Raw genomic sequence first — 12735 nt, 5'->3', positions numbered from 1 at the left:
CCAGAACTTTGTCAGTCTGTATTCGGAAGTCCCACAGTATCTTTGGGTGTTCATTTTCCACAACCTTTGCAGGTTTGTGATCCCACCAGTTGTTTACTGAAGGGAGGTGGTACTTGAGGCATAAGTTCCAATGAATCATTTGGGCCACATAGTTATGTCTCTGTTTGTAGTCTGTATTTAATAATAATAATAATAATAATAATAATAATAATAATAATAATAATAATAATTATTATTATTATTATTATTATTATTATTATTATTATTATTATTATTATTCGCACGTACTGCTGTCGAGCCAGGTGTCCCCCATTCTGTATCTTTGCATTTCATTTTTTCTGCCTAAGTGGAGTATCTTGCATTTGTCCCTGTTGAACTTCATTTTGCTAGTTTTGGCACATCTCTATAATCTGTTAAGATTGTTTTAAATTCTGCTCCTGTCTTCAACACAACCACAACAGCATGCTGGCATCACAAAGCTTGTATACTTGTCTGGGTGAAAGTCTGATTGTCATTTTTGCCTACAGCCACTAGAGGTGGCCATTACCTTTCCTTATTAGGCAGATGATGCTTTTCTTAAAAGGAATGAAATTGTGTTGACAGCTGCTTTGGCTGTGAAGTGTGCATGTATCCCTTGCAGGACTAGGCTACCAAACTGATCCACAGAAGTGCTGTGCTAATACATATGGCTTGGCTACACATATTTACACATGTGGATGCATCTGTCTTTCTTTCTGTTTATACACAGAAGCCCATATACATTTGCAAGTTCTCAGGATTACTTGGTCTAGCTCCATATCAAAAAGCCCAGACATTTTAGCCCCATCCTGTAGATACATAGGGAGCACCCTTATCCCCAGTCCATGTCAATTTTGTCTATGTACTCTCATCCTGTTTTTGCATTAACTTGCATTGTCTTTTTTTTAAAGATTACATTTCTATTTTCATAGGAATAGATATTTTTGAACTGTTTTCTGACAAAGCCTCCCACATATATTTTTGCTGGAAGTCTATAACCCCTTGGCCTAATGTGATTTTGCCATGTATACCTAGCTACTTAGCAAGGTGCAAAGAAACCCAGTTGCTGATTTACAAAACCGTGTATGGGGACACTAGCACATTGGGATTGATACTCATGAATTTTGGTGTGCATCAGGCACAAATGCACACCGAGAAGTTTATCAGTTCTTCTACACAGTAATATAACAGCATCCTTTACTGGGTATGAATGTCATTCAGACAATTCTAATTCTCGCACGCTTAAGTCTACTAAAATGACGCAACACCCCAAATGGATTCTGGGCCAATATCTCTAAAGGCACATTTCTAAATTTATTTTATACCAAAATATGTCATATTGGTTCTCAGAATCATTGAAATACACAGTTGGAAGGGGGCCCATTTGTATTTTGGTGCTTTATATTTTTAAGCTGAGAACTGCATCACAAAACTCAAAGAAGCATGAGAGCCAAAGAAAATTCCCAAGCTGCCATTCAGCTGGAAAGCCGAGATCAAATTCCCCAGGCACCCTTCCTATCACACTAGTATCTGTATGCAAATATGCTGCACACTCTTCCCGCATGCAAAAGCATGGTTCGTTCATTTAAGGGAGTGGTTCTCAACCTGGTGTCCCCGGATATTTTGGCCTTCAAATCCCAGAAATCCTTACAGCTGGTAAACTGGCTGGGATTTCGGGGAGTAGCAGACCTAAACACCTGGGGACCCACAGGTTGAGAACCAATGATTTAGGGGATTATGAAACTCAAGACATGAAATTGCAACATGAACAACATCACCACATTCAGTGGATGCCATAGAGCATGGTTTCCATCATGGTCCCTCTAGTCACCATCCCACTCATTTCTTTAGCCGCAACTCTTAGAAAACCAGGCACTGGTCAGATTCCACTTCGTGGAAGGGGATGCTCAGAAGAAATTCATGCTAGTTTCAAAAGACAACAAGAAACCCCATCGACATTATCTATCCATGATAATCAGCTTGAGTTCTTCCATGTCAACATGGCTACTAGCACTAAAGATCAGATCTAGAGCGTACCCTGCAATGTATGTGAGGCTAGATATCACTTTGGATGGACCCAGAGTTATCATAGAGGATGCAAAGATCCAAGGCACTCCTGGCAGGTCAGCCTCCATATAAAATGCTGAAGTTCTCAGTATTTCAAGCTGGGGGAATTCCAGCACCACCCTGAGATCCACGTGACTGGCTAAAAATGGTAGACTGTAAAGTAATGGTATGGGTGGCATAGCAACAGAATCATTATTTTCTTTTGGGATATGTATCTCAAACCTGATGCACAGTGAGATTGAGCACTTCATGAGGAGGCTAAAACTGCAACCTTGTTTGTACACCACAGCAACTCTGCTTCCCAATTCTCAGAGAACTCAAAGCTTCCCCTCCTTAACTCCATCCAACCAAGTCTTTGTAATATAGACGAGGCTAATACGTTCATTTTGGATCAAAGACCCAGACAGCTGTTGTTTTCCTACTGACTGAACTGGCATTCAGCAGCAGCATTTCATCTGAGCAGGGCTATTGCCATTTTTTTCATGAAAAACTTCAAGTCGCTTCTAGTGTGAGAGAATTGGCCATCTCCAAGGACATTGTCCAGGGGACGTCTGGATGTTTTACTATCCTGTGGGAGGCTTCTGTCATGTACCCGCATGGGAAGCTGGAGCTAGCAGATGGAGTTCATCCCGCTCCCTGGATTTGAACCACCAACCTTTTGGTCAGCATTCTTGCCAGCACAAGGGTTTAACGCAGTGTGCCACCGGGTGCTCCTGGCTATTGCCATGCTATCCAATCTTTTTGAAATGGGAGCAATATGGAAGCAACAAGCTCCCCCTTGCATTCCCATCTGCTGGAGCACCATGGCTTCCCTTCTACTGCCTGTCTCCCTGTAGTCTGTACAAATCTAAAGGGCCTCTCAAGTTTCTCTTCTCCATTCCCCCACATTTGGAAGCACATCCTTCCACCAGGAGACAGTAGCTGCAACTATATGGATGGCATGTACCTTCAAATCACTTGTTGTCTTGTGGTTACCCCATTGGTTCCCTAGCATTTTCTTAGGCAAGGGATATTTAAGAGGTGGTTCTGCCAGTTCCTTCCTTAGAAATAGAGCCTACAGCACGAGGGATTCACTGGAGATCTCTCATCTGAGTACTAAACTTAGCTCCAAAGATCAGACAGGATCTGTTGCCTTTAAGGCATTTTTCACCCTATATAAGCTTTAACAAACACAAAGAACATTTAGTGAGATGGGAAAAGGGCTGAAACCCAAAACGTTTGAAGATACCAGGTTGGCACAGGCAACATTATGGTTCTTTGCTGAGAAAATCATGCCTCGCTAACTTGGGATCATTGCCTGCAATGGTATGAGTAATTATTATTTAGCTGTGTAGGTCTAGTGCGATCTTCCAAACAAAGAAACAAAACACTGATGCCCTTTGGAAAAGTGACAGCACCCCTAGTTGACTGCTTCATACTCACGTTCCTCAAGGCTGGAGCGCTCGTCCTTCTGGGACTCGAGCAGGGCATGGGCTTGGGCCAAAGGGCAACTTCCAGGACTGTGCCCAGGCTCTGAGCTGACATGGGGACAACAGCTTGGACTGTGGGGTTCCTGGCTCTCAGTGCTGGCATCATCTTCATCTGCTTGCTGTTTGCAGAGGTGGTGTTCAACCATCATCTGGAGCTCTGAATGGAGAAATACGGTTGAGAGGAGAGCAAGTGAACTTTGAGAAAAAATTGTGTACATTTTCCCATCCATTTAAAAAAGTTTCATTGTAAAAAGTAAACTGCCAGCTCACACTAAGGAACTTTCTGCTTTTTACCTGCAGTGTCTAATGATGGCAGTAGTAGCGGGTTATCAATGACAGCGAACCTGTTTTGGCTGTTACTCCATTTATTTATTTATTTATTTATTTCCATCATTTATATGCCGCCCTTCTCACCCGAAGGGACTCAGGGCGGCTCACAATACAGTAGAAAAATAAAACATAGCAATATAAAACAATCAATTTAAAACAATCCCATAAATACATTTAAAACAGTATAATAAAATACTTAATCCATTCGTCCACATAAACCTTGCACGTAAACCTTAGTCCGGACCGAGTTAAAGCCATCATAATTCATTCATTAAACGCTTGTTCGCAAAGCCAGGTCTTTACCTTTTTTCTGAAACTCAGAAGGGATGGAGCCTGCCGGATGTCACTGGGGAGGGAGTTCCACAGCCGAGGAGCCACCACCGAGAAGGCCCTGTCCCTCGTTCCCACCAGCCGCACTTGTGAGGCAGGTGGGACCGAGAGCAGGGCCTCCCCAGATGATCTTAAAGTTCTCATGGGCTCATAGGAGGAGATACGTTCGGATAGGTAAGTTGGACCGGAACCGTTTAGGACTTTGTAGGCCAAAACCAGCACTTTGAATTGGGCTCGGTAGCATATTGGCAGCCAGTGGAGCTGACGCAACAGAGGAGTGGTGTGCTCCCTGTACGCCGCTCCAGTTATAAGCCTGGCTGCCGCTTGTTGTACTAATTGAAGCTTCCGGGCCGTCTTCAAAGGCAGCCCCACGTAGAGCGTGTTGCAGTAGTCCAAACGAGCTGTAACTAGAGCGTGGACCACCGTGGCCAAGTCAGACCTCCCAAGGAACGGGCGCAGCTGGCGCACAAGTCTGAGTTGTGCAAAGGCTCCCCTGGCCACCGCCGAGACCTGGGGTTCCAGGCTCAGCGATGAGTCCAGGAGAACCCCCAGACTGCGAACCTGTGTCTTCAGGGGGAGTGCGACCCCGTCCAACACAGGCTGTAACCCTATTCCCTGTGCAGCCTTACGACTGACCAGGAGGACCTCTGTCTTGTCTGGATTCAATTTCAATTTGTTAGCCCTCATCCAGTCCGACACAGCGGCCAGACACCGGTTCAGGACCTGGACAGCCTCCTTAGTGACAGGTGGGAAGGAGTGACAGAGCTGGACATCATCTGCGTACAGATGACACCTCACCCCGAAACTCCGGATGATCTCTCCCAACGGCTTCATGTATATGTTGAACAACATGGGGGACAGTACTGACCCCTGCGGGACCCCACAAGTCAATGGTTGTGGGGCCGAGCAGGTGTCCCCCAAGGACACCATCTGGGACCGACCCTCCAGGAAGGACCGGAGCCACTGCAGAACAGTACCTCCAAGCCCCATCCCAGCAAGGCGCCCCAGAAGGATACCGTGATCGACGGTATCGAAGGCCGCTGAGAGGTCCAGCAGAACCAGCAGGGACACACTCCCCCTGTCCAGTTCCCGGCGTAGATCATCGACTAAGGCGACCAAGGCTGTCTCGGTACCATGCCCCGGCCTGAAGCCAGACTGCGCCGGATCCAGAAAATCAGTGTCAACCAAGAATGCCTGGAGTTGTGCGGCCACCACACGTTCCATGACCTTGCCCAAAAAGGGGAGATTGGAAATAGGCCGAAAGTTCTGTAATTGAGTGGGGTCCAGTGATGGCTTCTTCAACAGCGGTTTGATCACAGCCAATTTGAGGCTCGCTGGAAAAATGCCTTCCTGAAGGGAGGCATTCACCACCACCTTCACCCACTCGGCCAACCCCCCTCTGGCTTCCTTTATCAGCCAGGATGGGCAGGGGTCTAGGATGCATGTGGTAGCTCTCACCTCTCCAAGCACCTTGTCCACATCCTCAGGCTGAACCAATTGAAAAGAATCCATCAAAATAGGACAAGCAGGTGCTCGTGTTACATCCTCGGAGACTGCCGTTAATATGGTGTCAAAGCCGGAGCGGATCAGAGCGACTTAGTCCGCAAAGAACTGAGCAAATGCTTCGCAGCGGGCTGCCGAGTTGTCAGGGATCCCGTCTTGAGCGACGGGATTTAACAAGCCTCTGACAACCCGGAACAGCTCCGCCGGACGGTTCTTTGCAGACGCAATATTAGCTGCCAAGAAAGCATTCTTTGCAGCATCTATTGCCGCGGCATATGCCCTGAGGTAGAGACACAGCCGTGTTCGGTCTGATTTGTTCCACTCTGAACGCCACACGCGCTCTAGTTCCCTCTTTTTTCGCTTCATCGCTGCCAACTCCTCAGTAAACCAAGGAGCTGGTTTAGCTCGGTTACTCAAGAGGGGACGTTCCGGAGCAATCGTGTCTACTGCCCTAGTCATCTCCCTATTCCAGAGAGAGACCAGGGCATCAACAGGATCACCAACCGAGGCGGCTCCAAACTTTAAAGGAGATATCAGAGATGAGGAAGTCTTTTTGCTGGAGTGGTTCAGAACCTGGAATAGCCTCCTTAAAGTTCAGAATCCAGAGTGGATGTGAAACCCATTTCTGAATTGGCTGTATTTGAAACCTGTTGCATGACATGCTTCCTCCTTGCAGACTCACTATCATTTTCACATACCTGACTCCACTGTTTATTGTTCTTTCTTCCTAGCTTCAGAGAATTAAAGTTGGCTCTCCAATTTTATCTATGATTATTAATAGATTATCTCTAGGAATCAGATCATCCAACGAGGACCTACCTATTGCTCTTGGATCACGAGATGTTAATGGTTTTAATTGTGCTTTATTGTAATTTTATGTGTATTTTAAATTACTCTTTTGTAATTCTTTGTAATTGTTTTAAACGGCATTGAATTATTGCCATGTTGTTAAGCTGTCCTCAGTCCCTTCCGGGGTGAGAAGGGCAGGGTAAAAGTAATCTAAATAAATTTCTAGGAACTTCTAAATCAAGCATCCTTAAACTGCAACCCTCCAGCTGCTTGGGCCTCCAACTCCCGGAAGCCCTCGCCAGTTTGTTCAATGGTTAGGAAATCTGGGAGTTGGATACCTAAATATTTGGAGGGCTGCAGTTTGAGGATGCATGTTCTAGGTCCTCCAATGAGATTCTATAGATCAGTGGTTCCCAACCTGTGGTCTGTGGACCACCAGTGGTCCACAAGAACTAAACTATGGTCTGCGGCCTCACCGCTGCTACTACAGATAATAACGGCCCAACCAAAAAATAATTCTTGGTGTCTTCATTCTTAGGCCTGTTCCTGGAGTTATTTGGGGTTCTGATTCAGAAAACTGCATTGGATGGACCACATCAGCTCTAGATAATTAAAGATGGTTTTCTGTGGGTGAGAAGATGGCAACTACTGGATGGCATATGTTCCGTATCAGAAACTAGAGCTGATGTGGTCTATCCAATGCAGTTTTCTGAATCAGCACACCAAATTACCAAACCAAATCTAAAGTTGACCAAAAACTGATTCGTAACCCTTTTGGAACTAATGTTGGAGAGTGGTTCCCTGGTCAAAGTGGTCCCTGGTCAAAATAAATGTTGGGATCCACTGCCAAAGATAGTTGCTAGGAATCTCTCTGGGTCCTCCAATGAGAAAACCTAGAGATTTCTAGGTCCTCTCACTGGTCAATTTTCATTAGAAAGTGTGATGGAGGACCTAGAGATTCTAAGACAGAACATTACTATAAGTTCTTCAACAGGATCATATGGTCAATGTCAGGTAGAAGTTGACCATACAAGACCTAAAGACTGGAGGACCTACAGGTTCCTAGGGGGCTGTTCTCTCAGAGAGAAAAAACAGTGTTTTCTTTATTCACAGTTTCCCCACCTTCTTAGGGGTCCTATGCCCCCCATTCTGAGCAAATGAAGAGTGCTGAACCTTGGTTTTTAGGCAGCAGTGCTTAAATTTGTGTCTATATGGGTGAAATTTCCTCATCTCACATCCAGGCCAAGTGCTCTGATTTTGGAAACAGGCCCCTCTTCATCTTTTTAGTTTCATTTCCCTTTTCCCTTTCTTTCCTCTTTCAAAATCCATTAACCTGCATGGTGCTCTGAAAAAGAACCTGCAACCCCATCCCAGCTTGAGAGATATCAGCTTCAGAGCTGCATTTCCCAGAACTGTGGGGCTCTACTACACTCTTGGAGGGAATACAGAGCAACATAAAAGATAAATCATCTTTAATGTAAAATTCATGAAGGGAGATTAGTAGAGGAGATGACGAATGGACAAATGTGAAAAGAGAAGTTGAAGAGGGAAGAGTATGTGCTTACAGCATGGGAAACAAAACAGCTTACAAAATTGTGGAAGAGAGATAACAAAGGACTCTAAGAGTTTGTTCATACATTCAGAATAATCTCACATGTACTGTCTCTGGATAAACTGCGAATTGGAGGTTATGGACATGAACATTCACCTGTGTCAAAGAAACCTCTCTCAATAATGATATATCAGGGAGAAGGATAGTCACAAGCATCTCTCCTGGAGGTGTTATTTATCTACATGCAGGGAATCTCACCTCCAATCAACAGTCAGAGACATACCTGCCACCTTCAGTTTAAACCAAGGGAATCCTAATGCAGAATGATTATTTCATGAGTGCAGATCAGCTCTAAAAGTCAGGCATTCGGGGACTCCATCACAGAGAAAGGTTTATAAAACAATTGCCAGAGGCAGTTTACGTGCAACTAGGCCTGCTTAAGTCCGATTGGGGGTTATGGAAATAAATGGATTTTATGACCTTTGAAGGTATATTCCAGTCCTATAATTTGACAATACTCATTTAGAAATAAATCCTAGGCTCTCTTAATAAGCAAGGCATTAATCACAGGATGGCACTACTGGGATCTCACCAAATACGACGCACAGCAGCAACTCTGTGTATGTGAGAGTGATGCATCACTTTTAAAAACAGCTGGTCTCTGGGTACCAGGTCCTGCCTAATTTTGGAAGCTAAACAGGATCTGGCCTTGTTAGTACTGAAATGGAGACTGCCAAAGAATCTCAGGTGCTGTAGCCTTTGTTTCAGAGGAAGGCAAGAGCAAACCACTGGTATTCCTTGCCGGAAACCCTATGAAAGTCATGGGGTTGCCATAAGTCGACAGGTGACTTGAAGGTACATACTTTACATTACTTAAAGTCTATAAGCCTTTCAGTGCGATTAACAAAAGCAATGTCTGGGCTATATGCAGCCAGTGAATATGCCTGCCTGCTCCTGACCCTTTTGTCATTCCACCGAGAAAGGGAGTGAGGGGTGTGGGTGCGGTTTGCACTGATGTTACATTGTACTTATCTGTAGCAAGTTATTATCTCTGAATAAGCCCCCATTCTTTCCCAGAGCATAGAAAAGGTAGAGGAACTTTCCTGACAATTCACAAAACCACAGTGAGACTCAGCAAGCAGAGAGCTGTCCTGCTGTTTGCTCAGTATCTCCAAAGTCAATGCAAGGTCACATACAGCTTCCACTATTTTTCGTGCTTCATAAAGGGGGAAGGGCTATTTCAGGATTAAATCAGAGGTTGCTAATATAAAGCTTGGAGGGTGCACATAGATTGGAAATAATAATAGTAACAACAACAACAACTTTATTTTTGCATCTTGCCTCCATCTCCCCAAAGGGAATCGAGACAGCTTACATACGGAAAGCCCAATCAACATAGTTAAAATGTGACAACATTAAAATTCATAAAAAGCATAATAAAACAATATAAATGCGCCTCCCAGCATTCAACATGCAACACCCACCCAATATTTTATCATTTAAAATAGAGATGGGAATCATGCAATCTTTTACATGTAGCTGGGAAAAGGCATGCAACTCTTGAGCCCCCTGCCCCTGCAACCTGTAATTTTGGGCTGAAAAATAACTCCAAGGTCTACCGTTTAGAACTGTACTTGGAGACATGCCCTAAAAGAACAGAACATTTCCCTCAAATGGGGCAGAATTGTCTGGTTCATTAAAAACCACTTACAATTCTGAAAAAAAAAGGTGGCAAAGTGGCCTGCTAGGGCTAGGAAGTCCTGAAAATGCCCTAATCTTCAAAACACACCAACCCCTGCTTTTGAAAAAGATGAGCAATAAGTAACAGCTTATCAGTTCTCTTAGAAGTCTCCTGGAAGAAATGTTCAGCTTGGTGTGGAAAAGGCACATACTCTCCTTGTACCTTGGTTGAATGGTAAAATGTGGCTATTTGCCACTTCTGTGCTGCTAAATTTTGACCTTAGGTTGGTAAATTTGGGAGCAGGATCAGCAGCATATTGGGCTGCCCAAGTGCCCAGGTGATTTGGAGTGACACCTTTCACACCTCATATGGGTTGTCCATCCCTGGATAAAGCAACGCACACATTAGCAAGTGACAAGCATCATTCTTGGTCTTTTCTCCAGTTAACCGGTCTCTCAACTGGACAAGATGTTACCTTTCATGGTAGGGGTGGTGCGAGAAACCTTCTTCCTCTGCCTTGGTGACATTGCCAGTCCTGGCTGCAATGAGAGGAAAAGGTGAGATGCTTCATGGAAATTTCACACATAGTCATCAGAAATCAGCTAAGTTCTGGATCTTACAGGTTGAGGAATCTAAATAATTGCAGCTGGTGGCTTCCATGTCGATGGAGCTATGAATTGACACTAGGCTTTGGTATGAGGTTTAAAGGAAGTATCGAAGGCACCAAGCGCTATACCCAAAACTAAATAACGCAATTAAAATTAAGGCTAAGGACCTTATCATATTAGCATTTTAAAGCATTAGGTCCCACTTCCAATTGTGTGGCTGCCTCCTGCAGAATTCTAGGAAATGTAGTTTAGGATCTCTTTGGTTGAGAATTCCAAATTCCCTGCCCTAAACTACAAGCCACAGAATTCTGCAGGAGATAGCCACACAGTTGAAAATGGAACCCAGTGCTTTAAAATGCTTAATGTGAGATTGTTCTAAAACCCAGAGTGGATTCATTATTCCATTGACACAGGGGCCATCAGCAAGACCACTAACACATGCAGTATTATCTCTCGGATGGGTAAAATCAGGACTTAGGTGGACTACAACCACTTGATGTGTTCATGTTTTCAGTCAACAGCAACAACAACATTGTCTTTTGGTCCAAAGATCCTTATTGCACCATAGGTGTACATGGTTACCAAGTTTCTTTCTGAGGCAGCCAGGATTAGAAAATTCCCAATTTTAGACACAGGCTGAGACACGTTGACATTTCTTGTAGTCTTTTATCTATGTTTTTAGCCACTCAATATCACAACAAACAAACAAAACCCACAGCCAAAGCCTCTACCCTCCTTACATTTCCTCCCTCCGACTTTCCAACTATAGAATTGATTCACTCCAGTGGAACAATTGCTGGAATGAAATCCTCCCTAGATTGTACTACTTCAAGGTGTAGATGGCAAAATGTAAGTGTAGTTCCTCCTCCACAGTGTACCTACTGTCTTTGATAACGAAAACAAGTACATCAGGAGAAAGGTTATGTTGCAATGTACAGAACAATGTACAGGTTGTTGAGCATATCTTATCGGAAATGCTTGGGATCACAAATGTTTTGGATTCTAGGTTTGATTTCCTGGATTTTGGAATACCTACATTTGCACATATGAACATTATGTTGATCTCAGAGATAAGAATCAAAGTTGAACCTGAAATCCATTTATTTTTCATATACACCTAATGCAATAATCTGTAAATAATATGATGCACAATATTCTAAATAATTTTGTGCATGGAACCAAGTTTGTGCACACTGAACCATCAGAAAGCTAAGGTGTCACTAACTATCCATGCTGACAACTTCAAATTTTGTAGTATTTTGGATTCTGGAATTCCGGATAAGAAATGTTCAAACTGTACTATTTTTCTATATGATCAAGACAAACTAGCTCTATGGGACATTTCTAATTGGAAATTGAAAGACTACTCCTTTTGTGGAACAAATGGATTGACTGTGGGATATAATATGTTAGTTCAATTTATAGGTCAGACCAATTTTTTGCCATTTTCAGTGTTGTAGTCTACTTACAGATAGACTGTGACAAGATCTACCATTGCAACCTTTTGGTGTCTGACTGTCTGTATGTGCATAATCGGCAATGAATGTTTTAGATTCCTGCTGTGTTGGAAGCATTAATTACATCCCTAGTGAAACAGAAACCAACAAGTCTAATTTCTAAATGTTTGTAGCAGAGAAATAAATCTGATGTTAATGAAAAGAGGTGAGTGGAATAAAGAATTATAGACTGTTTGTGCAAATTAACCAATGGAAAATTGTCCTCACTCCAATGCCTAGCAAAAAATGGATGTTGTTATGCCTTTAAAGAAAGAAACTGTCTACTAAATGCTGGCAATGCAATAAAATCAGTTCTCCACCATGGAAGTGTAAAAGCAGTGAATAAAAAACATTATCCAGCACTACCTTATGGTAACCTTTCATGGAAAGTTGACCACAGAATTGCACTGGAGGACCTAGAGATTCTTAGCGAGATGTTCTCTCTAGAAATCCCGAAGTCCTCCAGAGTAAATCTATGGTCAACTTACAGCAGAAGAGTTGAACTGGAGGACCTAGAGATTTTGAGAAAGAATATTCTAATAAAATCTGTGAATAATTAAATCCGCAAAAAGGCAAACCCACAATGTGGAGGGCTGACTGTACAGGTAATGTTTTCTTGTAGTAATAATGTGAGTGTCTTCACTGATTACTTCTTTTTGTTCAGATGTAATACAATTTGATATTTGTAGATGGTACATATTTTTTTCAAAGTGTATTCCTATGATGGGAAATCTAAGGCCCCATCTACACTGACCAGTTAATGTATTATAAAGCTACCTTCAAACTGTAATGGCTAGACAAGAAATACCCTCAAAAGCATGACAAAGAAAGTCCTTAATGTGCATCAGTGCTCTGTAGTTGTGCAGTCATCATCTTGGCCACAAGCTGGTTT

General features: G+C 43.3%; 1 protein-coding gene across 2 annotated transcripts in view; it reads right to left on the bottom strand.

Moving 5' to 3' along the window:
- The window catches only part of ppp1r1a (protein phosphatase 1 regulatory inhibitor subunit 1A), a 185286-nt gene that overhangs the window by 18731 nt on the left and 153820 nt on the right, over nucleotides 1-12735 (bottom strand). For both annotated transcript variants that reach the window (XM_062971066.1, XM_008116424.3), the window contains 2 exons: nucleotides 10215-10278; nucleotides 3508-3711 (listed from right to left, as the gene is read on the bottom strand). In XM_062971066.1, coding sequence (XP_062827136.1) covers nucleotides 3508-3711; nucleotides 10215-10278 — 268 coding nt within the window. The remainder of the gene's footprint in view (nucleotides 1-3507; nucleotides 3712-10214; nucleotides 10279-12735) is intronic.

The sequence above is a fragment of the Anolis carolinensis genome, chromosome 2 (assembly GCF_035594765.1).
Source record: "Anolis carolinensis isolate JA03-04 chromosome 2, rAnoCar3.1.pri, whole genome shotgun sequence".
NCBI lineage: Eukaryota > Metazoa > Chordata > Lepidosauria > Squamata > Dactyloidae > Anolis > Anolis carolinensis.
This window is presented reverse-complemented; position numbering and strand designations above follow the sequence as displayed.